The 25930-nt window shown below is 46.8% G+C and overlaps 1 protein-coding gene across 1 annotated transcript in view; it reads right to left on the reverse strand.

Annotated features, from left to right (window-relative positions):
• Window positions 1-359: 359 nt before the first annotated feature.
• PLEK2 (pleckstrin 2) overlaps window positions 360-25930 on the reverse strand; it is a 26351-nt gene continuing 780 nt past the window's right edge. Inside the window, exons 2-9 of the mRNA XM_011994233.1 lie at window positions 13891-14055; window positions 8787-8968; window positions 6507-6598; window positions 6019-6206; window positions 5683-5784; window positions 4018-4101; window positions 1601-1679; window positions 360-837 (exon numbers count right to left, since the gene is read on the reverse strand). Coding sequence (XP_011849623.1) covers window positions 710-837; window positions 1601-1679; window positions 4018-4101; window positions 5683-5784; window positions 6019-6206; window positions 6507-6598; window positions 8787-8968; window positions 13891-14055 — 1020 coding nt within the window. The 3' untranslated portion in view covers window positions 360-709. The remainder of the gene's footprint in view (window positions 838-1600; window positions 1680-4017; window positions 4102-5682; window positions 5785-6018; window positions 6207-6506; window positions 6599-8786; window positions 8969-13890; window positions 14056-25930) is intronic.

The following is a 25930-nucleotide window of genomic DNA, read 5'->3' on the forward strand; positions in this document are numbered from 1 at the left end:
TCTTGATATAAACCTTCCCCGTTTACATCTTTTTCTGTCCTTCAGAGCACTCTTACTCTGCATCTCTAAATGCCCATTTTTCATAGAAAAGCTATGTATGTATTTTTCATATATGTGATTAAGTTCTCCGACAGAGTCCATGACTTCTGTAATGTATAATATTTATGCAGGCTTGTTTTCTAAAGCAAAACAATATTCTCTGAATGTACAAAGTTTGGCCACCATCCCCACTTTAAGATGAAGTATGTCTTAATGACAGAGATACTTGAAATGTTGCTTGAAAACTACAAAACTTTATATGGGACTCTAATAGCCAGAAACAAATGTCAGCTTTTACTAATTCCAAAGAAGTTAAGAGAGAACCGCATAAGAAGAGAGTTTTATTCAACATTATGGCATAGCCAGTGTAATTGTCCCAACAAAGGGAACCTACTTTGGTGCCCGAGGAAATGGCTGTTTGTGATGCTGGGGAAAAGTCAAGATGCTGACGCCTAATGGCTGTTCTAGCCTTGCCAGGTTTGTAACATGAAGATGAGGAAGGAAATGGCATCATTGCTGTTTGTAATCTGAGGAACTCTTCAGCATTCACTCTCCAAAGCAGTACGAAACTTACAAAGAAGTCAAAAGTCTTAACACACTCCCATTCTCCAGGAATTCCTGTCTGTGTCATCTGGTAGGAGGGAGGAATCCTGGTTCCCTCAGGTCCTTGTCATGTTAGCTTTTTGATAGCTTCAATCCACTCAGCTCGCTCAGCCTTGCTGCTGGCCTGAATGTAATAGTGTGTGTCATCCTTAGTAATCACTTTGAAGAGGTTTCCCTGGACATTCCCTTTAACCCCTAGGCAGAAAAAAGAGGGCGGGGGGATCAGTGATTGAATAGCCATGTTTGCTTTCACCTTGAACCAGCAGAAAGTCAACTGAGACATGGACAAAAACATACAATGACGTATTTATTAAAAGGTATACAGTCAGAGAATCCTATCAGATGAGGTCCCCTTTTCCTCCCATTCCCTGTCCCTCACCAGTGCCCTAAGGCCTGTCAATGGTTATGTCTGGATATTCCTGGAAGCCCTCTTGCCTGCTCCTATGCTCAAGATGGTAGCATGCTATAGATCTACCATTTCATTTACACCAAAGAATCCAGTATGTTTATGTTAAAAGCAAGCACAGAATTTGGAGTTTGATCTCAAATTGTTTCACTTATTGGAACCCCAGTTTCCACAGCCATAAGATGGGAATAATATCTTCTTACTATGGCTGGCTATTGTGAAATTCCTGTTACGATATATATTAAGGTATGTTGTTAACCCTAAAGCATTGTGTAAGCCTCAGCTATTATTTTTAGGTGGAAGCTTACAGGCCATCAGCATAGAAACTGAGGGGAAAGATTAATAACATAAGGATTACTTAGTTGCATTCTTAAAAAGCCAAGAACATACCCTTTGTTCAATTCTGAAAATCGCTTCAAAACTCACACCACTCTGTCTCATTGAGAAAGCCTTGCTCAGCTTCCAAAGCTGTCGTTTCATTAGTGGGACGTTACTGAGGTGCAGGAGGGAGGCCCCTGAGATCTTCAGGCCAGGGCTGAAGTTGCTCCTTACCAGTGGGAACGCCATTATCCTCCAGAGCAGACACGAGTGAACCACGAAGAGAAAACCCACCCACTGGCCTGTTCTCTTCCTGCAGAGGAAAGGAGACCCAATTAGGAATTTGTGAATGCACAAAAGGGAAGAGTTGCACTCCCCTTACAACTCAGGCCAGCTAAAGAAGTCAGTGCAAAATCATTTCTAATAGAATATGAAGCTGAACTTGGACATCACATGGCCAAAGCTGTATGCACCAGTAAGGAAGCTTGGGCCTCTGTTTCACAGCAGGCAGCAGAAGTGCCCACCAATGTTGTAGTTACCAAGTCTCGCAGACTTGCAAATTTGCTTTTCATTCCTGGAGATGTCTCAAACAGAGCCTCTGATCCAACATGCTACACAGAAAAACATTCACTGGCTTCCTTAACCCTTGTGTGCATCTTACAAAGCAATCAGAAATATATATTTATAGTAATCATTTCTTTTTTTTTCTTTTTTGAGACAGTCTCACTCTGTCTTCCAGGCTGGAGTGCAGTGGCACAGTCTCGGCTCACTGCAACGTCTGCCTCCCAGGTTCAAGTGATTCTCCTGCCTCAGCCTCCCGAGGAATCGGGATTACAAGCACACGCCACCACACCTGGCTAATTTTGTATTTTTAGTAGAGGCAGGGGTTCATCATGTTGGCCAGGCTGGTCTCGAACTCCTGACCTCAAGTGATCTGCCCTCCTCAGCCTCCCAAAGTGCTGGGATTACAGACTTGAGCCACCGCACCCAGCCATAGTCATCATCTCTGCAAAGTTGATAGATTCCTGCACATAGGACATTGTTACACAAGTCTAGCATGTGCCTAGCATGAAACTTCGTGTGATACAAAACTGTGATTGGTGGTGTCCCTGGATGATTTAGGGCAATTTTACACACCACGTGCCTTGGGCCCCAGCAGCCCTTCAATTAATCAATAATCAACTTCATACTGCATGTTGGGCCCAGCAAGAGGTAGGGCAAAAAATAAAATGGTTAAATAAAATACTGGAAATATTTGTACTACTAAATGCTAATGGGAGGAAAGTTCAGAGAAGGAAGGGATCTGCCCCAGCCTGGGGGGTTCAAGGGCAGTCTCAGGGAGGACAGGAGACTTGAATTGGGCCTGGATAGGAGAGTAGGTCCCCGGGCAGGAGAGGGGCATTCAGCCCAAACAGGAGGAGGAGTGGGAGTAAAGTGGGGAACAAATTAATTGCAGAATGCCTTTGAGATGGTTCCTTATCTTGTACCTGCAGCCCAGAAACTTGGCAATTCTTTTATTTCCTTTGCACACTTGCTTTGAGTAATCTCTTCTGCACTGTTTCCATCTATGTACATATGTGAGCATTTGTGCGTGTGTACATATATATGTATATACATATATTTACATGTATATGTACTTATAGATAGGTGTGTACAGGCACATATGTGTGTATGTACATTTTCTGTTTCCTATTTTAAAAGCTGAGACAGCAGACTCATCAGGGGCACAAAGAAAGTAGGTTAGGCTAGACCATGGTGAGAGTTAAATACAAAACTAAAGTGTTTTTTCATTTGTTTATTTCTTCCTTGCTTCAAACAGGATTTGAGGTAGCCAGGAAGGAAGGAGTTTGAACTCCATCCTGTAGCCAGGCCACCATGACCCACAGAAAGGTCAACTGGAGCTTTTTGGAGGCTCCTCCTGCCACATCCCTCGCCCTGGGCCCTCCTGTGGCCTGGCTGGGTCCAGGCAGGGGTTCCTGATTGAAGCTCAGTGAGGAAGGAACTGCCCACTCTTCACTATTTCAACAAAAACTAATGAAAGTCATACATCGCCCAAGACAAGGCTGAACTGCTAACTAAAGGGCCCTTTTTATTTGCTTTTGACTGGAATTAGATCCACTCAGCATGAGGTAATACCTAGTATCAGAAACAGAAAAATGGTTTTTTTTAATTTGCCACCAAAGTTTTTTAAAAAGCAAATTAGTAAATTATGGCTTAAATATTGTATGGCGACAGAAGCTTTTCAAAACATAGGTGGGGAAAAGTGGAGGGACGCAGAATTAATGGAGTCTCTGAATGGAAAGTGTGGAGAGGCTGGGAAGTGCCAGTAGGAGACTCTGTCAGCCTACCTCATCCTCCCTACTCACAAAGCAGGCTTTGGGGAAGACAAAAGATGCTTTTCCTCTGAAAATGATAAAGATGGGCCTCCCAGGGGAAAGTGGGGGATTAGGCATAGAAGAAACCGCTCAAGAAAAAGGCACCTATGTGATGACAGGGCAGAGCAGCTTGGACTGTGGAAGGAAAGGCAAAGTGCAGCAGAAGCAGGTGCCAGGGGAAGACAGGATGTCCAGCCAGCTGCCCGCCGTGCCAGGAGAGGAGTGTCTGGGGGCATCACAACACGGGACCAGCACGGAGCCAGCATGCGCACTCACTTTGGAAGGGTCGTAGTAATGCAGGAAAGCTGGATCCTTCCTCAGAACAAAGCGGCGCACCTTCCAGTTTTTCCTCTTGTGCCCCTGAGGCAAAGAAATTGTTCCAAGTTCATTGGTGATAGTTGCATGTCCCTCTCTCCTGCATCTATGCATGTAACGGCAAACCCCCAACAAGCCAGCCTGCTCCAATGGGACTACGTTCTAAAACCAGTCCGCAGGAAACCTAAGGATAGCAATGACATCTCACAGACCTCCCTGCCAACACCCCCACTCAATGACACTTTAGCAAAAACGCCATCACCTTAAGTCGGCAGAGCCAAAGAGAATCCATGCAGAAGGAAAAGGGACACACACCACTCAGGGCATAAAGGAGGACAAGGAGGCAGGAGGTGTCAGCTGGGCTGGGAGCACACAGGTAAACTTGAGCCCAAGGACACCAGCTAAGGGCCACATCAGTCCAAAAACAAACCTTCAGCTGCACGTATATTTGTCAGTCTACACATGTGCCTACATGTGCAGTCAAACCACTTTCACATTGTGCTTTAGGAAAAAAGCAAGTAATGATCAATTATATGATAAAACCTAAATGTGTAAGAAGCTGACATGTGCATGTGTGTGTGTGTGCGCGCATGTGTGTGTGCATTTGTGTGACTTTCTTTGGCCTCACTGACTGGGAGGGCTACGGTTAGATCACAAACCTTAGCCCTCCTAGTCAGGAACACCCTCAGAGTCCCTCCCACATCCTCCTCAAGCTCCCCTAGGGGCCTCTTTTCCTCCCCTTGGGAAGGACTCCTATCAGGCCCAGCAGAAGCAGGGCCTTGGCGCAGACAGGCAGTGGTGGGGATGATAAGAATCTAAGAGCAGATGAGGATTCTGTATGCAAGAAGCAGGTGACAGCAACAGCACATGCTCCGAGTAATGATGGGAGTGGCGCCAAGCCATGTACGTGCCCTCTGTGCGGACACACACATTCACATGGTATACAACATGTGCACAAACACGAAGGCCGTGCAAAATGTCTGCTTCACTTCCTGTGCCAAGGACAGGTGATTTTGTTCACAGAATACCCTTTTTGTTAGGCACAGGTAGGAATGCCACAGGACACAGCTTGCCTCTGGTTCAACACAGCTGCTCTCCCAAACACGGTTTAGGAGTAGTGCCCATGGCCAGGCTTTGAACACTGAGCCTTACCATGGAGAATCTGATCTTCAACATACCGACATGGTAGAAAAAATTGTTTTTAGCTCAGAAAGTGTATCAAGGGGGTGTGCAGAATCTCACAAGGGAAGGCAGAGACCCCAGGATGCCCCAAGGAACAGAAGGCCGGCAAATGCAAAACCTCAAGCCAGTCAGCAATGCCTCCAAGACAAATATGTGAAGCTGGGCAATTCTGTAGAAGTTGTTTTTTGATGTTGTGATAATTATGTGTGTATAGTACAGTTTTCCTGAACAGCCCTTGTGTCTGGCACACGTGTGTGTGTGAGCGTGAGCATGTGCCTGTTCTTTGACTTGCTTCTGGGGGCTGGCTGGGCTCCTGCTTTCATAGATTCTGCTATAATTGGTGCCCTCCAGCAGCCTCAGCCCTTCCCTTCCTCTGTGCTCACTGCTGCCTCCCCTAAGCTTGAGAACTGTCCATCTCTCTTCTCTGCTCCAAAGCAGCCATACCTGCTTGGCCAGGTAGCCTTGTTTCACCACCATGCCACTTAACTCCACAGTGCTCAGGTTAATTTCTTCCTTGGGGCTTATCTTCTTTTTGTAGCTCTCAGCCTAGGGGGAAAGAGGGAAGAAAGACTCTGCTATAGCAAATACCCAGGCCCAAGCTATGGCGGCTGTCAGAGGGGAAAGGAAATTCTTCAGGACAGAAACCTCATTCTGCATCAGGATGAAGTCGTCCCCCAAGCCCAAGGTCTCCTCCCGTGACTGTGGACCCCAGGCCCCCACTCTGTTGTATCTTCCTTAACCTTTGCCCTGGTGGCAAGAAGAACCCACTCCCCAACTTACAAAAGTATACAGGGCTGTAGAGTCATCCAGGAACTGCTCGGCCAGATCCCCAGAGCGAATGGCTCCCATGCTTCGGACACCCACCGGCCTGAGGAAGTTCTCCTCCATGAGCATGGAGGCCAGGGTCACCGCCTCCAGACGGCTGGCCACAAAGCTGTTGGAGATGAGCCAGTCCACCAGGGAGGAGCCTGGCCAAGGGCAGCACCAGTCAGGCAACAGGTAACGGACCAGCGTCCTTGGGGTGTGTGGCCAATGACCTCACTGACCTTAGCCCTCTGGGCAGCCTCAGGGCTCTACCCAAGAGCAGACTGAAGGCCATACCTGCTGCATAGAGCTGTGGCTGCACACCCACACGTGGCCATCTCAGGCCAGCCTGTTGCCCAGCAGGAAGCTCTGACCTCAATATAGGGTGGTCAAGCACACAGTTGAGCCCTGCATCACCATGTCCCAGGTTGACCGCCCAGCCCGGCCCTGGGGAACAGGCTCACCGAGGAAGGTCTTTTTGTAGGTGCTTCCCTGCTCCATGTTGGGGCTTGAACGGATTCCGGTGCTGCTATCATGCATCTTGTCCACAATGCGACTACACAGAAGGGAAGGCAAAGGAGAGGGAACCCGCGTCACGCTGGTAGGTACAAGGGAGGGTCCTGAGTCACTGCTAAGGGTATAAGGCAAGTGGCAAATGGTGTGACACACATCACAAAAAAAGGGGGTGTAGGAAAGCAGCCTTTTGCATGGCCAGAGTGATGCCATCTTGAAGTGAAGCCACTGTGATGACTGATTTTTGTTTTTTGTTTGTTTGTTTTTTGAGACAGAGTCTTGCTCTGTCACCCAGTCTGGAGTGCAGTGGTGTGATCTCGGCTCACTGTGACCTCTGCCTCCCAGGTTCAAGTGATTCTCCTGCCTCAGCCTCTGGAGCAGCTGGGATTGCAGGCATGTGCCACCATGCCCGGCTAATTTTTGTAGTTTTAGTAGAGACGGGGTTTCACCATGTTGACCAGGCTGATCTCGAACTCCTGACCTTAAGTGATCTGCCCGCGTCGGCCTCCCAAAGTGCTGGGATTACAGATGTGAGCCACTGTGCCTGGCCTGATGATGGATGTTTGACTCCCGCATACCACGGTGTTCCCATAGCGCAACTCACCCCTCATAAAGATGTTTATCTAACCTCCCCAGCGGTCACAGGTTTCACAAGAAAGTGTGAGGCACGACTAGCTGCACATTTTCCCAAAAAAGCTTGCTATAGAAAGGATATTTTCTGGAGGACGAGTGTGGTGATTCACTGTCTCTTGGCCAGCAGAGACATCACTTCTGTTTGTAAGTCCCTATTAAATGCCTCTTTGTGAGAAACTGGATTTGTCAGCCTCTTTCTTCTGCCTCTCAGCTACCTTGTTCTTTGCAGGTAGGTCTGTTTATACCTCCTCACCACAGAAGGGGGTGTTCAGTTATGCATCAAAATTTGAGAGGCAGGATTTTCAGACATTTCTTTTCTTCTTCTTGCTTATCTAAATGTTCTAGTATTTCTATGCCAGACACATACTGCTTTTGTAGTAAAACCAAAGCGCTGTGACTTTTAACTTACAAACAAGAGTGTATGCTGGGCACAGTGGCTCACACCTATCATCCCAGTGTTTTGGGATACTGAGGTGGAAGAATCACTTGAGCCCAGGTGGTCAAGGCTGCAGTGAGCTATGATCGAGCCACTGCACTCCAGCCTGGGCAACAGATTGAGACCCTGTCCCAAAAAAAGAAAAACAAAAAAAGCCCCAAGGGTGCACAGTAGCCCACATGATTCTCTGTGATCCCCCTGCATTAAGTCCAAACCCCCTCAGCTACTTTTTGAACTATCTTTGAACCCACCTGCCTACCCACCCTTATCTGCAGCTGATCCTCCCTGCACCCACCAGTGTTCAGCAGCTCCCTAGACCCATAGGAGGTGTACAGTCAAGGTTTCAGCGCCTGGTGAGCCCAGGAATGGACTCATACATCTTTGATGGGTGTAACAGTTCTGTTGCCTGGGAGGTTGGTGGAGATTTACTGTGGTTTGAATGTTTATCCCAAAAATCATGTTGAAAATCCCCAATGTGGCAATATTGAGAGGTAATGCCTTTAAGAGGTGATTGGGTCATGGCGGCTCTGCCCTTGTGAATGGATTAATCCATTCATGGATTAACGGGTTAAATGAGTTAATGAATTATCATGGGAATGGGACTGGTGGCTTTATAAGAGGAACAGAGACTGCAGTAAGCATGTTAGCATGTTCAGCCCCCTCACTGTGTGATGCCCTGCACCACCTCAGGACTCTGCAGAGAGCTCCCACCAGCAAGAAGGCCCTCACCAGATGCAGCCCCTCAACCTTGGACTTCCCAGCCTCTATAATGATAAGAAATAAATCCCTCCTTATGAGTTACCCAATTTCAGGTATTCTGTTATAAGTAACAGAAAACAGACTAAGACAAGATTTTTAGGGAGCTGCGACGGAGGAGCCCTGAGCACCCTGGCTGAAATGGAATGGGGGTCTTGTGTCATGGAGGTGTGTAGAGGTGGCAGGAGCCACAAGAGATCCCACAGAAATGGGGCAGGTAGGTAGGGCCACTCCCAAGCAGAGAAAATCATATACACAGGACAGGAACAGCTGAAGGCCCTGAAGCACTGTGGTAGCACCAGCCAGGCTATGAAGCAAGCACAGAGCCCCTCCAAGGGGCAGGGTGCCCTGCCCACCAAACACAGGCAGGAAAGGCTGCCACAGAGCCCAGCAAGCGGGCACTCACTGCAGGCTGATGTGCGGGGGCAGCTTGAAGGAGTTTCTCAGGCTGTGCAGCTGCTGGACCTTCCCCGGCTGCCCTGCGTGAATAGCCCCGGTTATCTCAAAGGCCCAGGCATCCCGCTCCTCTCGAGAACAGGCCTCCAGGAAGTACTCTGTGGATGTTTGAGTCTTCAGCTTAATGAGGAGCTGTGGGAAGAGACAGCCAGTCAGACCAGCACGCAGGCAGAGCAAGAGGACGCCAGGCAGCAAAAATGACGAGACCCCGGGAGAATCTAGGTGACAGTGACTGCCAAATGCCCTGAGCCCTCAGCCACACAGCAGGTGGTCTTTAAAGATTCACTTGGACACCTCCAGTGACAGGAAGCTCACGGCCTCACATGGCAGTCTTTCCCTTGTGGACAAGGCAGTTAGTGTAGGGCCTGCTTCCTGGACATGCTAGTTGTGTTCTCTCTTCTAGAACCACACAGATGAAGAGTCACCTCCTATGACAGCCCCTACACTGAAGAGAGAAATGCCCAGGCTTCAAAGTCAGACCCATCTGAACACAAACCCCAGCTCCCAGCTCTGCCACTTGGCTGTGGACTCCCGGGAACATTAGGAAATGACAGGATATTAATGCCTACCTCGAATGGACTGTTAGTCATGCTCCCTTCCGTCCTCTTTCCTTGTGTCTGAGCATCAAGTCTTTCACACATTTCTCATAGGATCTAGTTTCAGCTCCTTCCCATCCAGGTCGCTTTGTTTTTTGTTTTGTTTTGTTTTGTTTTTTGTTTTTTTCTTGAGACGGAGTCTTGCTCTGTTGCCCAGGCTGGAGTGCAATGGTGCGATCTCAGCTCACTGCAACCTCCGGCTCCCAGGTTCAAGCGATTCTCCCGCCTCAGCCTAGGGAGCAGCTGGGATTACAGGCGCCCACCACCATGCCTGGCTAATTGTTGTATTTTTAGTAGAGACGAGGTTTCACCATGTTGGCCAGGCTGGTCTCGAACTACTGACCTCAGGTGATCTGCCCACCTCAGCCTCCCAAAGTGCTGGGATTACAGGCGTGAGCCACCGCGCCCAAACCCATCCAGGTCACTTTGTGCTACGTGTTCTACACTTGGTCAACATTCTCATAAATACGGTGCATGGAATGGAACACACAGCTCCAGGAGAAGTCTGAGCCCACTGGCTGTGGGCAGCTGCAGGGCACTGTAGACTCACTCAGTGCTGTCAGAAGAGAATCTTTCTCATGTAGGCCACTTCTCTATCTTTTAAGTGCACATTTATGGGATTTTTTTGGATCAATTGTGGGATTGATAGGAGACTATTAATCGGGTGGTAGGTGGATCCATCACTTCTGTTGGAAAACAGAAGCATTTTATTTCATTCTGAATCTGTTTTCCAAAGGATTCTCTCCCAACTTACTTTGCTTACAAACTTAGTCAACGTCCCTCATCCAAACTAAATGGTGAATAAGACATGGCTGGGCTGGGCGCGGTGGCTAACGCCTGTAATCCCAACACTTTGGGAGGCCGAGGCGGGCGGATCACGAGGTCAGGAGTTCAAGAGCAGCCTGGCCAATGTGGTGAAACCCCGTCTCTACTAAAAATACAAAAATTAGCCCGGCGTGGTGGTGGGCGTCTGTAGTCCCAGCTACTCAGGAGGCTGAGGCAGAAGAATCACTTGAACCCGGCAGGCAGAGGTTGCAGTGAGCCAAGATCGCGCCCCTGCACTCTAACCTGGGTGACGGAGAGAGACTCTGTTTCAAAAAAAAAAAAAAAAAGACATGACTGGTTCGTGGTCCTAAAGAACACCACAGGCCGGGCTCAGTGGCTCACGCCTATAATCCCCAACACTTTGGGAGGCAGAGGTGGGTGGATCACTTGAGGTCGGGAGTTCAAGACCAGCCTGGCCAACATGGTGAAACCCCAACTCTACTAAAAATACAACAAGTAGCTGGGCGTGGTGCAAAATTGTGCCACTGAACTCCAGCCTGGGTGACAGAGTGAGACTCCATCTAAATAAAAACACACCCACCCACCACGGAGCTGCTCCTTCAGTAGTAGTAGCTTGACAGTGAGCTCATCACCACTGTGGAAGAACAGAGTTTAGCCAGCTTCCTGAACCCCTGTTGTCAGCCTGCAGTTCACCATTTCAATGAGCAGAATTTTAGGACACACTATAAAATTCCATGTAAAATTCTGACACTCTTTTTACACGTTCTCTAGTTTTAAAAAGTATGTGTCTATATATTTCATGATTTGTTCTTAAGGAATCTATTGGCTCCTCTTGATCTAGCCCAAGTACTCATGAACCAGGCAGGTGACAATTTGAGAATTTTATGTAGAATTTTTTCTTTTGAGTTAGGGTCTTGCTCTGCCTCCCAGGCTAGAGTGAAGTGACATGGTCATAGCTCACTGCAGCCTTGAGTTTCTGGGCTCAAGTGATCCACTTGCCTCAGGCTTCCAAAGTGTTAAGATAACAGGCGTGAGCCACTGCACCCAGCTGTGTCTGGTCTTAAGATGCTAAAAGGAAGAGGATGCAGAGCCCATCTTTTCCCAGGCTCAGCATCCTCCAATGGTCCTATAGCTACTCCAGCAGAAAACTACCCCTGCCTGACTTCCCACTTTTAATCAGTGACACCTCCAAGCTTGCAATGGAAATAATGGAATGACATTTCATCTGTGCAGCCTCCTAGGCTGGAATGATACTCGATGCCTCCTTTTCCCTTGTCCTCAACAGCCAGTCAGTCACCAAGTCCTGTTGACATTTCTTTCATAATGACTTCTCCTGTTCGTTCCTTCTTTTTGCTTTATTTAATGCGTAGATTATTTTAATAGCTCCTTTTGTTTTTTATTTGAGAAAAATATGAATTTACAGAAGAGTACAGAGGTAAACATAACAAATGCCAGTAAACCCACCACCCAGAATTAACCATCATTAATATTTTCTTATACTTAGAAGATTCCTTAATTGACCTCATTTGTCTTCAGTCTTTTTCTCTCCTGAACACGGCAAGTGTAGGAGAGTCAAAGAAGAAAAACATGATAAGAAAGAAAATGGTGAGATTCCTTTCTATGGACCTAGAAATCTTATTAGTAACTGAACTAAAACTAGTTCTTCCTTTTATTCTTTCTATACTTTTTTTTTTTTTCTCTGAGACAGAGTTTCACTCTGTCACCCAGACTACAGTGCAGTGGCACAATCATAGCTCACTGTAGTCTTGGACTTCTGGGTTCAAGTGATCCTCCTGCCTCAGCCTCCAAAGTTGCTGGGACTACCAACACCTGCCAATATGCCCATCTAATTTTTTTTTTAAGAGATAGGGTCTCACTATGTTGTCCAGGCAGGTCTTGGACTCCTCGGCTCAAGCTATCTTTCCATCTTGGCCTCCTGAAATGATGGCATTACAGGCATGAGCCACTGTGCCAGGCCTACATTTTTGTTTTTCTGAGATGTAGTCTCGCTGTGTTGCCCAGGCTGGTCTCAAACTCCTGGGCTTGAGTGATTCTCCCACCTCAGCCTCCTGAGCAGCTAGAATTACAGCCTTCATTTTAGTCTTTCTAAGAGAGTTTTCTTTTTTCTTTTTTTTTCCTTTTTTTTTTTTTTTTTTTTGAGACAGGGTCTCACTCTGTCACCTAGGCTGGAGTGTAATGGCATGATCTCAGCTCACTGCGACCGCCACCTCCTGGGTTGGAGCAATTCTCCTGCCTCAGCCTCCTGAGTAGCTGGGACTACAGGTGCCCGCCACCACACCCAGCTAATTTTTGTATTTTTAGTAGAGACAGTGTTTCACCATGTTGGCCAGGCTGGTCTTGAACTCCTGACCTCAGGTGATCCGCCAGCCTCGGCCTCCCAAAGTGCTGGAATTACAGGCATGAGCCATTGTGCCTGGCCTCTAAGAGAGTTTTCATCAGACCATGCTGTCACTCAAAATCTTCAATGGCTCTCCATTACCTCCATCTGGCCCTAACCAAACTCCTATCACTCCTTTAGTGAACATTCCCCTTTGACCACACTGGAGGCCCTTCTCCCCAGAAGCCACACCCCCCTCTCTCCATGCATACTTTTCTTACTTTTACTCGAGACATTCTACCTGTCCAGAATGACTGCCTCTCTCCTTGTTCCATCTTTGCCCACATCTCTATTCCTGAAGCTTTGCCTGACCCAGCCTGAAATATCTTTTTCCTCTTCAGGGATGAAGGGTTCTCTGCAGCTCCTGATAGCTGTGGCATCACTGGAATGCCAAATGTTTTTCAATTAACCACTTGCTTTCCCAATAAAATGAGCAACTCTGTGAAGAAACAATCTTACCATTTTCTTCCTTGATTCCTCCATGCCTTCCAAATTTCTTGGCACATAATGGGCCCTTGATAAATAATTCATTGGGAGTTTTTTTTTTTTTTTTTGAGGAGTCTCGTTCTGTTGTCCAGGCTGGAGTGCAGTGGCGTGATCTTGGCTCACTGCAAACTCCGCCTCCCAGGGTCAAGCAATTCTCCTGTCTCAGCCTCCCAAGTAGCTGGGATTACAGGCCACTGCAACCATGCTCAGCTAATTTTTGTATTTTTAGTAGAGATGGGGTTTCACCATGTTGGCCAGGCTGGTCTCAAACTCCTCACCTCAAGCAATCTGCCCATCTCGGCCTCTCAAAGTGTTGGGATTACAGGCGGGAGCCACCACGCCCAGCCTAGACTTTTTTAATGGTAGGGTTAAAGCCACCCCTTACTTCTGGAACACAGACCCTTCAGGGAATGAAAGCCATCATAGTGAATGAAGCCATCATAGTGAACCCCAAGATAGCAGTAATTACTCACATTTGTGTGGTGCCTGCCTCCCAGCCCACACAGTGCTCTAATACACCATGACCTTCATGGTCCTCACCACAACCATGTGAGACACTCAGGGGTAATTATTTAATCCCATTTTATAGATGAGGAACGAAGGCTCAGAGAGGTTTAGCTACTTGTCCAAGCTCACATACCTGGTAGGTGGCGGAGCCAGGACTTGAATCCAAGTTTTTTAATTCTCACTCTGAGCTCTTCCTCCTACCCAGACCACTTTCCCAAAGAGGCCAGAGGTGGGAAGGTTGTGGAACAGAGAGGAGTTGGACAGCAGGAGCTGTCACTTACCGGTCGGTTTTCATACTCCAGGCAGGGGCAGGTGATGGTGCAGCCATCCAAGAAGATCCGGCCCTTGGGAGGGGTCACTCTCCGACCCCCCTCAAGCTTGTAGTACACCAGCGTGTTCTGCCGAAGGATGAACCATCGCGCCTTCCAGTTGTGGACAATGTGGCCCTGTGGACAGACAAGAAAGCCCTGAGGTGAGGTGGCCAAGGGGAGGGGATGGTGTTCAGGGAGGGGTGTCCGGTGGCACCGGTAACCAGACTATGCCGTGGAAGTGACTCTCCAAGGAAGGCAGCAGGATTTGTGTCTGGATCTCTTTTGAGTATGTAGCAAAGACCTTTGGCACTGACCTTCTAGTTCCTATTTGGCCATTTTTCTGGTTATAAACCTTGAAAGAAACTACAAAGTAAAAAGAAGAGAAAAATCACTCACCTGTAATCCTACTGCTAGAAGACAGCCATTGCTAACCTACTGTATTTCCTTCCAGTCTTTTTTCCTTTTAGTTTTTGCCTTCTGGTTTTTTTAAAAAAATTAAGATTATTTTAAATACAGTTTTATTTTCTAGTTTTTTTTTTTTTTTTTTTAAATTCTTGTTTTATAGACAAGGTCTCAAAAGAGACAGGCTGGAGTACAGTGGCATGACCTCAGCTTACTGCAGCCTCCCCTTCCTGGACTCAAGTGATCCTCCCACCTCAGCTTCCCAGGTGGCTGGGACTATAGGCGTGTGCCACCACATCTGGCTAATTTTTACATTTTTGTGTAGAGACAAGGTCTCACTATGTTCCCCAGGCTGGTCTTGAAGAACTCCTGGGCTTCTGTGATCCTCTCACCTTGGCCTCCCAAAGTGCTAGGATTACATACATGAGCCACCATGCCTGGTCCCTGTTTTGTTTGGCCTTGCTGAGCATCTTCTGACACCATTAAATTTCTGTAAAACATATTTTTAATGACGATTATGTGGATACATAGTTTACATGCCAACTTCTATTGTTCGTAACTGAGGTTGTCCCATTTTTTTCACTATTCTGTAATGAATATCCTTGCATGTAAATTTTGACCTGCATCTGTTTTTTTCCTTTGGATATATTCCTAGAAAGAATATTACTAGTGAAATGATGTGGGCAATATGAGGCCATGTATAGTCTCCCAGTGCTAAGGACTCTGACAGTCTTACCTAGCCAGGTGTGGCAGGTATAAAGAAAAGGGTAGTTTAGGTGGTTCTCAGGTGGCAGGCATAAAGAGAAGGGTAGTTTAGGTGGTTCTCAGGTGGCAGTCACATAGAGAAGGGTAGTTTAGGTGGTTCTCAGGTGGCAGGCATAAAGAGAAGGTAGTTTAGGTGGTTCTCACGTGGGTGGTAGAGCCAACGGACAGAACAGTCAGGTGAATATGGAGAGCCTATTTCTAGAACAGACCAGTGGATAGGGAAATGTCTTCTGAGGGATCAGGAAAGAATGAGTTTAGTACACAGTCACGAAAGCACCTTCCTGGGATATTTCCAAAGCCCAGCTTAGGGCTAGGTTCTAACCAACAGAGGTGCTTTACCTGAATCAAAGTCCATTGCCCCAATTTACTCATGTCCTTGCCTAGCACGGATTCATATCAAAGGCCCTTTTAGTTCTCAGTCTCTGGTGCTATGATTCTATTCCACACTCAGCACGTACTAAAAGCTGTTAGAGAGTCAAAAGTTGTAGAAGGAATCGTCTGCATCGAAGTTATTTGTGCATATAACTGAGCTTTGTGAGCACTGACTTGAACCCAAACAGAATTTACTGCGACAACTAAATAAGACTTATAACACAGCTAATCTGACAAGAGTTTATTAACATGTCTCAGTGTTATTATGCTACGTGATGATCACTCTTTCCATGAGAGGGCTTCTGCAGTCCAGCGGAACTGCACATTTTTGCTGTCTTCACTTTGTTCCTTACTTACATCCACATGTAATATGGGCATTGACAGTTTTACCTTACACAAGCAGACATGTTTAAAGAAACAAAAAAGATTTGTCTTTGACTTCTCAGCTATTGGGGTTCTCTACTGCTCTGCACATAGCCCAGCCTCAGGTCCCCATTTCCTGTGACCACCAACCCCCAACTGCAGGGGTCCCGGGGCAGCACTAGCAGGACTGCTCTGGGACATCTGGGTGCTTCCGAATCCAAGGCAGTAAACTGCTGGCACCCAAGGCTGTAGCTGGAAGGGAGAGGAGAATGCAGTTAAGTTCATGGCATGTGGACTGGTGGGAGGTGGAGTAGAGGAGAGGGCAAAAGAATCTTAGGGCTGAGCATGGTGGTTCACACCTGTAATCCCAGCACTTTGGGAGGCCAAGGTAGGAGGATCACTTGAGACCAGGAGTTTGAGACTAGCCTGGGCAGCATAGTGAAATGCCATCTCTACAAGAAAAAATTAAAAATTAGCTGGGCATGGTGGCACACATCTGTAGTCCCAGCTACTTGGGAGGCTGAGGAGGGACAATCATTTAAACCCAGGAGTTTGAGGCTACAGTGAGCTATGATCACACCACAGCACTCCCACCTGGGTGACAGAGCAAGATTCTGCCTCTTAAAAAAAAAAAAAAGTGGTATGGGATGAACTGTGTGCCTGTGTGCCTCCAAAATTCATATGTTGAATGCCTAGCCCCAGTGCCTGAGACTGGGAATGTATTTGGAGATATATTCCCTTTAAAGAGGGAATTAAATTAAAATGGGGTCATTAGGATAGGCCTTAATCCAATCTGACTAGAGTCTTTATAAGAAAAGGAGATTTAGATTGGGTGCGGTGGCTCAGGCCTGTAATCCCAGGAATTTGGGAGGCTGAGGCAGAAGGATTGCTTGAGCCCAGGAGTTTGAGGCCAGCCTGAGCAACATAGTGAGACCCCATCTCTATTAATAAAAATAAATAAATAAATAAAAATTAGCCAGACGTGGTGGCACGTGCCTGCAGTCCGAGCTACTTGGGAGGCTGAGGTAGGAGGATTGCTGGGACTCAGGAGGTTAATGCTACAGTGAACCAAGATCACGCCACTACACTCCAGCCTGGGCAACAGAGTGAGTCCCTGTCTCTAAAACAACAACAATAATAATAATTTTAAAAAGAAGAGGAGATTTGGACACACGGAGAGCTCACACAGAGGAAAGACCACTGAGGACACAGTGAGGAGGTGCCATCTGCAAGCCAAGGAGAGAGAGGCCTCAGAAGAAACCAAACTGCTGGTACCTTGATATTGGACTTCTAACATGCAGAACCATGAGAAATAAATCTCAGTTGTTTAAGTCACCTATTCTGTGATATTTAGCTATAGCAGCCCTCACAAACTAATATGACAGGGAAAGGAAGGAGACTAGTGATATAAGAGGAGAAAAGTGCAACCAACAGATATTGGGCAGAAAATATAAATACAGGCCAGTGCGGTGGCTCACGCCTGTAATCCCAACATTTTGGGAGGCCAAGGTGGGCAGATCACCCAACTCCTGAGGTCAGGAGTTAGAGAGCAGTCTGGCCAACATGGTGAAATGCTGTTTCTGCTAAAAATACAAAAATTAGCTGGGCATGGTGGCACGTGCCTATAATCCCAGCTACTCAAGAGTCTGAGGCAGAAGAATCACTTGAACTCAGGAGGCGGAGGTTACAGTGAGCCAAGATGACAGTGCCACTGCACTCCAGCCTGGGTGACAGAGGAAGAGTCCATCTCAGACAACAACAATACAGAGATGTTATACTTTCCTGGACGAAATGTTACACTTCCCAGAGTCCCTTCCACTTAAGGAAGTTTCTGTCAGTTCCACGCATGGGGCATTGATGTATTTTTTTTACTTGACATTTTTTTATTTTTAATTTTTGTGGGTACATAGCAAGTATATATATATTTATGGGGTACATGAGATGTTTTGATACAGGTATACATTGCATAATAATCACATTATGGAGAATGGGGTACCCATCCCCTCAGGCATTTATCCTTTGTGTTACAAACAATCCAATTATACTCTTTCAGTTATTTTAAAATGTACAATTAAGTTATTATTGACTATAGTCACCCTGTTGTGCTATTAAATAGTAGGTCTTTCTCATTCTTTCTAATTAATTTTTTTGTACCCATTAACCATTCCCACCTCCCCTGCAGCCCCTCACCCACCCTTCCCAGCCTTTGGTAACCATCCTTCTGCTCTCTAAGTCCATGAGTTCAATTGTTTTGATTTTTGGAGCCCGCAAATAAGTGAGAACATGTGATATTTGTCTTTCTGTGCCTGGCTTATTTCATTTAACATAATGACCTCCAGTTTCATCCACATTGTTGCAAATGACAGGATCTCATTCTTTTTCATCGCTGAATAGTACTCCACTGTGTATATGTACCACGTTTTCTTTATTCATTCATGTGTTGGAGGACACAGGTTGCTTCCAATCTTGGTTATTGTAAACAGTGCTGCAACAAACATGGGTGTGCGGATATCTTTCAATATTCTGATTTCCTTTCTTTTGGGTATATAGCCAGCAGTGGAATTGCTGGATCACATGGTAGCTCTATTTATATATTTTTTTGAGGAACCTCTAAATTGTTCTGCATAGTGGTTGTACTAATTTCCATTCTCACCAACAGTATGTGAGGGGTTCCCTTTTCTCCACATCCTCACCAGCATTTGTGTTTGCCTGTCTTTTGGATAAAAGTTATTTTAACTGGGGTGAGATGATATCCCATTGTAGTTTTTTTGATTTGCATTTCTCTGATAATCAATAGTGTTGAGCACTTTTTCATAGACCTTTTTGCCATTTGTATGTCTTCTTTAGAGAAATATCTATTCAAATCTTTTGCTCATTTTGCACTGATGCATGTTAGACGGCAGTCAAACATGGAAAAACAAGATATTTTGGCAAGGACAGTAGCAGAAGAGCAGATCGTTCTGCTACCCAGACCCAGAGTTATCAGGGACAGGTGGCAAACAGTGTCAGCAGTGATGCTTCCAAGAGAAACATCTTCCAACAGAAATGACACCAACCTGGTACTGTGGGTGTTTTTGTCTGACTGTATGGTCCCTGGCTCTATAGCATCCCAGCCAAATATTCTCTGACCTGTCAAATATTCCCAAGTTTTTATATGTCCTCCAAGAAATCCCTTCTGTTCAAAGTCACTAGAGTGGAATGTGTTATAAGCAACTGAGAATCCTAACTGATAGCAAAGGAGAGAAGTCTGAGGAGAAAAACTGATGACAAAAGATGTACTATGTAGGCAAGAAATTCAAAGAAGCTGGTGGCCCTCATGAAAATGTTCATATCTACTTTCAGTGTTCAAAAATACCACTTTGGGGATCTCTGTTAAGTAAATAATCTAGAATATGAGACTGGGTGCAGTGGCTCGCGCCTATAATCCCAGCACTTTGGGAGGCCAAGGAGAGAGGATCGCCTGAGCCTAGGAGTTCAAGACCAGTCTGGGCCCTATAGTGAGAAGTCATCTCTACAAAAAAACACAAAATTAGCTGGGTGTGTTGGCACACTCCTGTAGTCTCAGCTACTCAAGAGGCTGAGGTGGGAGGATCACTTGAGCCTGGGAAGTCAAGGCTGTAACAAGCTGTGATTGCACTACCACACTCTAGCCTGGGCAACACAGTGAGACTGCCAAAAAAGTTTTTGAAAGAAAATAATATAGATTATAGAAAAGGTTGTATGTATTGACACTTATAGAAACACTGCTGACAATAATGAAAAAATGAAAAATAATCTAAATGTATATGGTAACAATGTAGTGCCTGGTGTAGCCACAGTGCAAGCATTCCAATCCTAAGAGATGGTAGGCCACTGGCCCAGCCTTCAAGGTCAGACTCAGCAGTCTAAAGCACCAAGAATAGGTGGCAATGTCTTTGACATGATCAAAGCACTTTTACTCATATTACTTCACATGACACCTAAAAAATCTAGTAGCCACACGCAGCTGTAGTCTCAGCTACTCAGGAGGCTGAGACAGGAGGATTCCCCGAGCCTAAAAGTTCAAGTCCAGTCTGGGCAACATAATGAGACCCTAAACAAAACTAAACAACAAACCTCTAGTAGTAGTATTTTAGAAAATACTTCTAAATATTTAAAATTTCGAGCTCGGTGTGGTGATTCGCACCTGTAATCCCAGCACTTTGGGATGCTAAGATGGGAGGATCACTTGAGCCTAGGACTTCAAGACCAGCTTGGACAACATAGCAAGACCTACTCTCTACGGGATAATAAAAAAATTAGTCAGGTGTGGTGACATGTACTTGTGGTCCCAGTCACTCAAGAGGCTGAGGTGGGAGGGTCATTTGAGCCTGGGAGGTCGAGGCTGCAGTAAGCTATGATCACACCACTGCACTCCATCCTGGGCAACGGAGTGAGACCCTATCTCAGAAAAAAATGTATAGTACATAAGTATTTCTAATACTTAAGTATTTCCTGTAGTTTAGAAAATTTCTGGAGGGGTACCCCAGAAATGTAAACAATGTTCACCTCTAAGGAGTAAGACTGGATACAGAGTAATAAGAATGGTGGCCAGGTACGGTGGCTCATGCCTGTAATCCCAGAACTTTGGGAGGCCAAGGCTCACCTGAGGTCAGAAGTTCAAGACCACCCTGGCCAACATGGCGAAACCAAGTCTCTACTAAGAATACAAAATTAGCCAGGTGTGGTGGCAGGCACCTGCAATCCCAGCTACTCAGGAGGCTGAGGCAGGAGAATTGCTTGAATCTTGGAAGTGGAGGTTGCAGTGAGCCAAGATTGCGCTCCAGCATGGGTGACAGAGCGAGACTCCATCTCAAAAAGAAAAAAGAAAAAAAAAGAATAGAAACTTGTTTTCATTTTACATCCTTGAGTACTGTTTTAGTTTGTTTACTAATATGAATGCATTATTTTTATCATGAAAAATTGCATTTAAATTTAAATACACAAAAATCCTGAGGAGATGATTAGGGAAAACATTCATTCATTCATTTAATAATCAATTATTAATACTATGGCACCAAGGCAAAGATGAATAAGACTCTGTCCTAATCCAGTGGGGAAGACAGACACTTACCCCACCCAGTATGAAAAGTTCCAGGACAGATGACTGGCGTGGCCTCAGTGATCCCCTCTTTCTGGTGTTCACGCCCTTGCGTAGCCTCTTTCCACATTTTACTAGGGTTCATCTGTGTGACTAATATGGCAGAGTGATGGTATCCCAATTCTGACATTAGGTTATAAAGGTCTTCTGAGGCATCTTATTGGCATTCTCTCTCTTTCTCCCTTTGCCTCTCTCTTTCCCTCTCTCTGATTATTTGCTATGAGAAAAGCTAGCTGCCATATCCTAAGCAGCCCGATTGAGAGGTGAGAAACCAAGGCCTCCAGCCAACAGCCATGTAGATGAGCTTAGAATTGGACCCTACAGTCAGTCAAGCCTTCAGGTGACCGTCACTCTTGGCTGCAGCCTCACGAGAGACCCTGAGCCAGTCTTGCAGCTATGCTGTTACTGGATATCTGATGCTTACAGTGAGATGACAAATCTTGCTGTTTTAAGAAGCTTGGCCGGATGAGGTGGCTCACGCCTGTAATCCCAGCACTTTGGTAGGCTGAGGGCGGGTAGATCACTTTAAGTCAGGAGTTTGAGACCAGACTGGCCAACATGGTGAAACCCCGTCTCTACTAAAAATTCAAAAATTAGCTAGGTGTGGTGGGTGCCTGTAGTCCCAGATACTCAGGAGGCTGAGGCATGAGGATCACTTGAACCCGGGAGGAGGAGGTTGCAGTGAGCCAAGATGGCGCCACTGCACTCCAGCCTCGGTGAAAGAGCAAAACTCTATCTCAAAAAAAAAAAAAAAAAAAAAGCTAAATTTTGGGATACTTTGTTACACAGCAATCAATAATTAATATTGGGCATGATACAAACCCCAAGGAGGAGCTCAGGAGAGGCTGAGGTGGGGTTAGGCACATTCCCAGGAGTGATACTGGGGCTCAGTCTTTCTGGTTGTGTGGAGTTAGGCAGGTCAGGAAGGCAAGGAAGGGTGAGCATAAGACCCCTGCCACTTTGAGGAAACTCCCCGTAGTTCTATATGGCTTGGACTCCATAGGGGAGGTGATGAGGACCAAGTCAGCAAGGACTTCAGGTTCTGTGCCACAAAGTTTGATCTTCAAGGGGAGTCCTTGAAGGATTTTAAGCAGAAAGACAGCAAGCTTACGTTCTCATATTAAACAGATCACTCCAAACACAGCAGCAGAACAAAATAGCCAAAGGAAGCAGGCGCAACTGGAGTGGGGTGCTCAGCTGGAGGTTGCTGGAATAGTCCATGAACCTGGCAGGAAAGCAGCACCAGTTCTGCTCTGCAGATAAACCACACCATGCACAGAGTGGTCCAAAACCACCAGGCAAAGTGAGTCACAGGCCAATAACACAATGGTACGCTGAAGAAGAACCCAGGCCTCTCTCCACCTGGACACTTGTCCCTGGGCAGAGAGTAGCCTCTCTCTTAGGTTTCTTGTCTGTAATCAGCTGGCTGGAGCCAGAGGCCAGCTGAAGCAGGGGGTGCTTGGAGTTCCCTAGATCCCTTTTGGAGGGAAGGACGAGGGGCCCATAAGCTGGAATGGCACCTCAGGGAAGGGCTTACAAGACACAAAATGTCACAGCTGGAGAGACCCTAGGAAAAAGCCTCCTCTATTCCTTAACCTTATTACTATTACATTTTTGAGACGGAGTCTTGCACTGTCGCCCGAGCTGGAGTGCAGTGGCACGATCTCAGCTCACTGCAACCTCTGCCTCCCAGATTCAAGCAATTCTCCTGCCTCAGCCTCCCGAGTAGTTGGGATTTGAGGCACCTGCCACCACACCTGGCTAATTTTTTGTATTTTTAGTAGAGATGGGGTTTCACTATTTTGGCTTAGGCTGGTCTCGAACTCTTAACCTCGTGATCTGCCTGCCTCAGCCTCCTAAAATGCTGGGACTACAGGCATAAGCCACCACACCCGGCCCCAACCTTATTTTTTAAAATTTAAAAAAAAAAAATATTTTTGAGGCAGGGTCTCATTTGGTTGCCCAGGCCAGAGTGCAGTGGAATGATCATGCTCACTGCAGCCTCAAACCCCTGGGCTCAAGTGATCCTCCCACTTCAGCCTCCCAAGCAGCTGGGACTACAAGCGAGCACCACCATGCCTGGCTAATTATTTTATTTTTTGTAGAAATGAGTTCTCATTTTGTTGCCTAGGCTGTTCTCGAACTCCTGGCCTCAAGCAATCCTCCCACTTTGGCCTCCCACAGTGTTGGGATTATAGGTGTGAGCCACCACACCCAGCAGACCCCTAACTTTAAAGATAAGGAAACAGAGGCCCAGAAAGGTCTTGCCCAAGGCTCTATAACCCTGAGAAAAGCAGAGATGCCAGCTGGGCCCAGTGGTGTGTACTTGTAGTCCCAGCTACTCGGGAGGCTGAGGCGGGAGGATTACTTGAGCCTGGGAGGTCGAGGCTGCAGTGAGTCCTGCTGATGCCACTGTACTTCAGGTTGGGAAACAAAGTGAGATCCTGTCTAAACAAAATAAATAAATAACAGCAGGGTGTGGTGACTCACACATCTAATCTCAGCACTCTGGGAGGCCGAGGCCAGAGGATCACTTGAGCCAGGAGTTTGAGACCAACCTGGGGAATAGAATGAGACCTCATCTCTACAAAAATACAAAATAAAAATAACTCTTTGTTACAAAGCTTTTACAGAGCTTTACAACAAAGGATAGAGCCCTACACATAAAATTTCTAGGCCAGAGCATGTTCACATTGCAATACTATTCACAATATGAGCCCGGCAGGAACGCCTGGCAGTGCTTCTGCCTCTTCTCCCAGGAAAAGCACTGCTGCTCAAGGCTCATCCCCCACTTCCTTCCCCTGACTCCCCTGAGAGCCAGGCCCAATGAGCTCCCTGCATTTTGCCTGGAACTCTGCTTCTTTCTTGTCTGGGCGGGATTAAGAGCCAACTCTATCGTGTCCCTGCCTGTCTCTGGCTTCACCTTCACCAGTGATGACTGCTTTGCACTCTGGCTTCCAGCTCAGGCCCTGCCCCACCTCTGAGCTCTTAACTCTCCTAAGACTATGGAATTCCCCTGCCACAGCCTGCAACTTCTCCAGTGGACGTAGGGACTGCTATTGCCATCTAAGAGGAAAGGGGATATGGGGGGTTGAAAAAGTTGGGATTGCTCAGCAAGCTGGGACCACAACAGGGGTTCTGGGGCCACATCCTTCACCCTGCAGGGAGGGGTGTGGCTTCTGCTTGCCTCAGGGTCAGGTTCCATCCCAGTCCTTGGGTTTGGCTGGAATGAGCTCTAAGTATTTCAGCCAAGCCCCATCTTTTCCAACGGCTTATGGGGACCAGACCTGTTGACTCTCCTCATTTTCTGCACCCTAGATTCCCTAACCAGGCCACTCAGAAGAGAACCATCCTTCTCCTGGCGATATCCTGGGAGCTCTGTGGCTCTGCCCTTAGCCCTCCTCTGGCTGTCGGCGTGGTGAAGGTGGTAGGGAATGATGGAAGGTAAACCCCAGGAACAGGAGGAGGCCCCCAAAACTCCCAAAGCTCTGTCAGGAGGATCTGTCTCCATGTTAACTCCCTCCACAGGCCTTACCAGGGCCCAGCCATCAATGGTGCCAACCAAAAGTTCCATGCCCAGCTCTCACTCTCCCTCCCACCTCCCAAGCTGCAGTTAAATAGGAGATCAGGACGATGGAAGCTCCCCATGTGTAGTCTCTCTGAGGTGCAGCCACCTCCACATGCCGCGAGAAACCGGCCTATCAGTTCAGCCACAGTGGCAAGTGGGCGTGGCGCTTTGTACTGTGCTATCCAGTCTGACCCTTGATCTGGCATCAGCTTCTACCCTCCTTGCTTACTGTTTCCAGCAAACAGCCACAGCTCTCCTGTATCGAATAACGTGCAACATCATGTGGACACATTTTGTGGGGAAAATGAAAGCGATCCGAGACTTTAGGACTGATCCAGCCACGCCGGGAGGCAATGAAAGGAAGGGCCCCTCATCCCTCTTCATTCCCCTCCCAAAGCTGAAAACTCAGTAGAAGAACCAGAAAGCTCAGCCCTGGATTTATATGTCTCTTTGCTATGCCATCACGGCAGTATACATGGTTAGTGTTAACGTCATTGTTCAAATTATGCTCCGTGTGGTGGCTCATGCTGTTATCCCAGCACTTTGGGAGACTAAGGTGGGTAGATCACTTAAACCCGGGAGTTCAAGACCTGCCTGGGAAACACGGCGAAACCCTGTCTCTACAAAAAAATACAAAAATTAGCTGGGCATAGTAGTGGACACCTGTAGTCCCAGCTACTCGGGAAGCTGAGGTGAGAGGATCACCTGAGCCTGGGAAGTCGAGGCTGTGGCGAGCCAGGATTGTGCCACTGCACTCCAGCCTAGGTGACCCCGTCTCAAAAAAAAAAAAAAAAAAAAAAAGGTCAAATTAGGAAAAAATTTTGAAATAAACTTCCTTTTGCAACTGCTCTTTTGTTCATCTTCTACCTTAATCCCAGGCACCGAGTTTTCTGTTTGCACTTGTGCTTGCCCTGGGGGTGGTGGGGAAGGACTGAGGAGGGAAGGTCAGAACATGCAGTTCCAGTCCCAGCTATTACTGGCTCTGGAGCTCTGGGCAAGCTACTTCATCTTTCTGACTCTGTTTCCCCATCTGCAATAGAGTGATGTCAATACCCACCGTGTATGGCACTCGGGAGGCAGGAAAAGGTTTGGGTCAACCTGAGTGGGTCTGATCCCGATTCTGGCTCCACCACCCACTGCCTCCACCACCCTGAGCAAGTTCCCTAACTCCTCTGGCCTTCGTTTTTCCCCTTGATGAAAGGGGGGCAGTTAGGTACCACTGACCCCATAGGGCTGCTGAGAGGATGACAGGAGACAATGTCCAGGGCTGGCCAACAGTAAGTGCTTAAAACACATAGTAGCATTACTCCTTCTTAACAGGTTGTAAATTATAGAGCACGCCTACGTTATCTTAGTAAATTTTATTTAAATATCATACCATTCATAATATTTTAACAAGTTTTTTTTTTTTTTTTTTTTTT

This window comes from Mandrillus leucophaeus, unplaced genomic scaffold (genome assembly GCF_000951045.1).
Source record: "Mandrillus leucophaeus isolate KB7577 unplaced genomic scaffold, Mleu.le_1.0 Scaffold448, whole genome shotgun sequence".
In the NCBI taxonomy this organism is placed as follows: Eukaryota; Metazoa; Chordata; class Mammalia; order Primates; family Cercopithecidae; genus Mandrillus; species Mandrillus leucophaeus.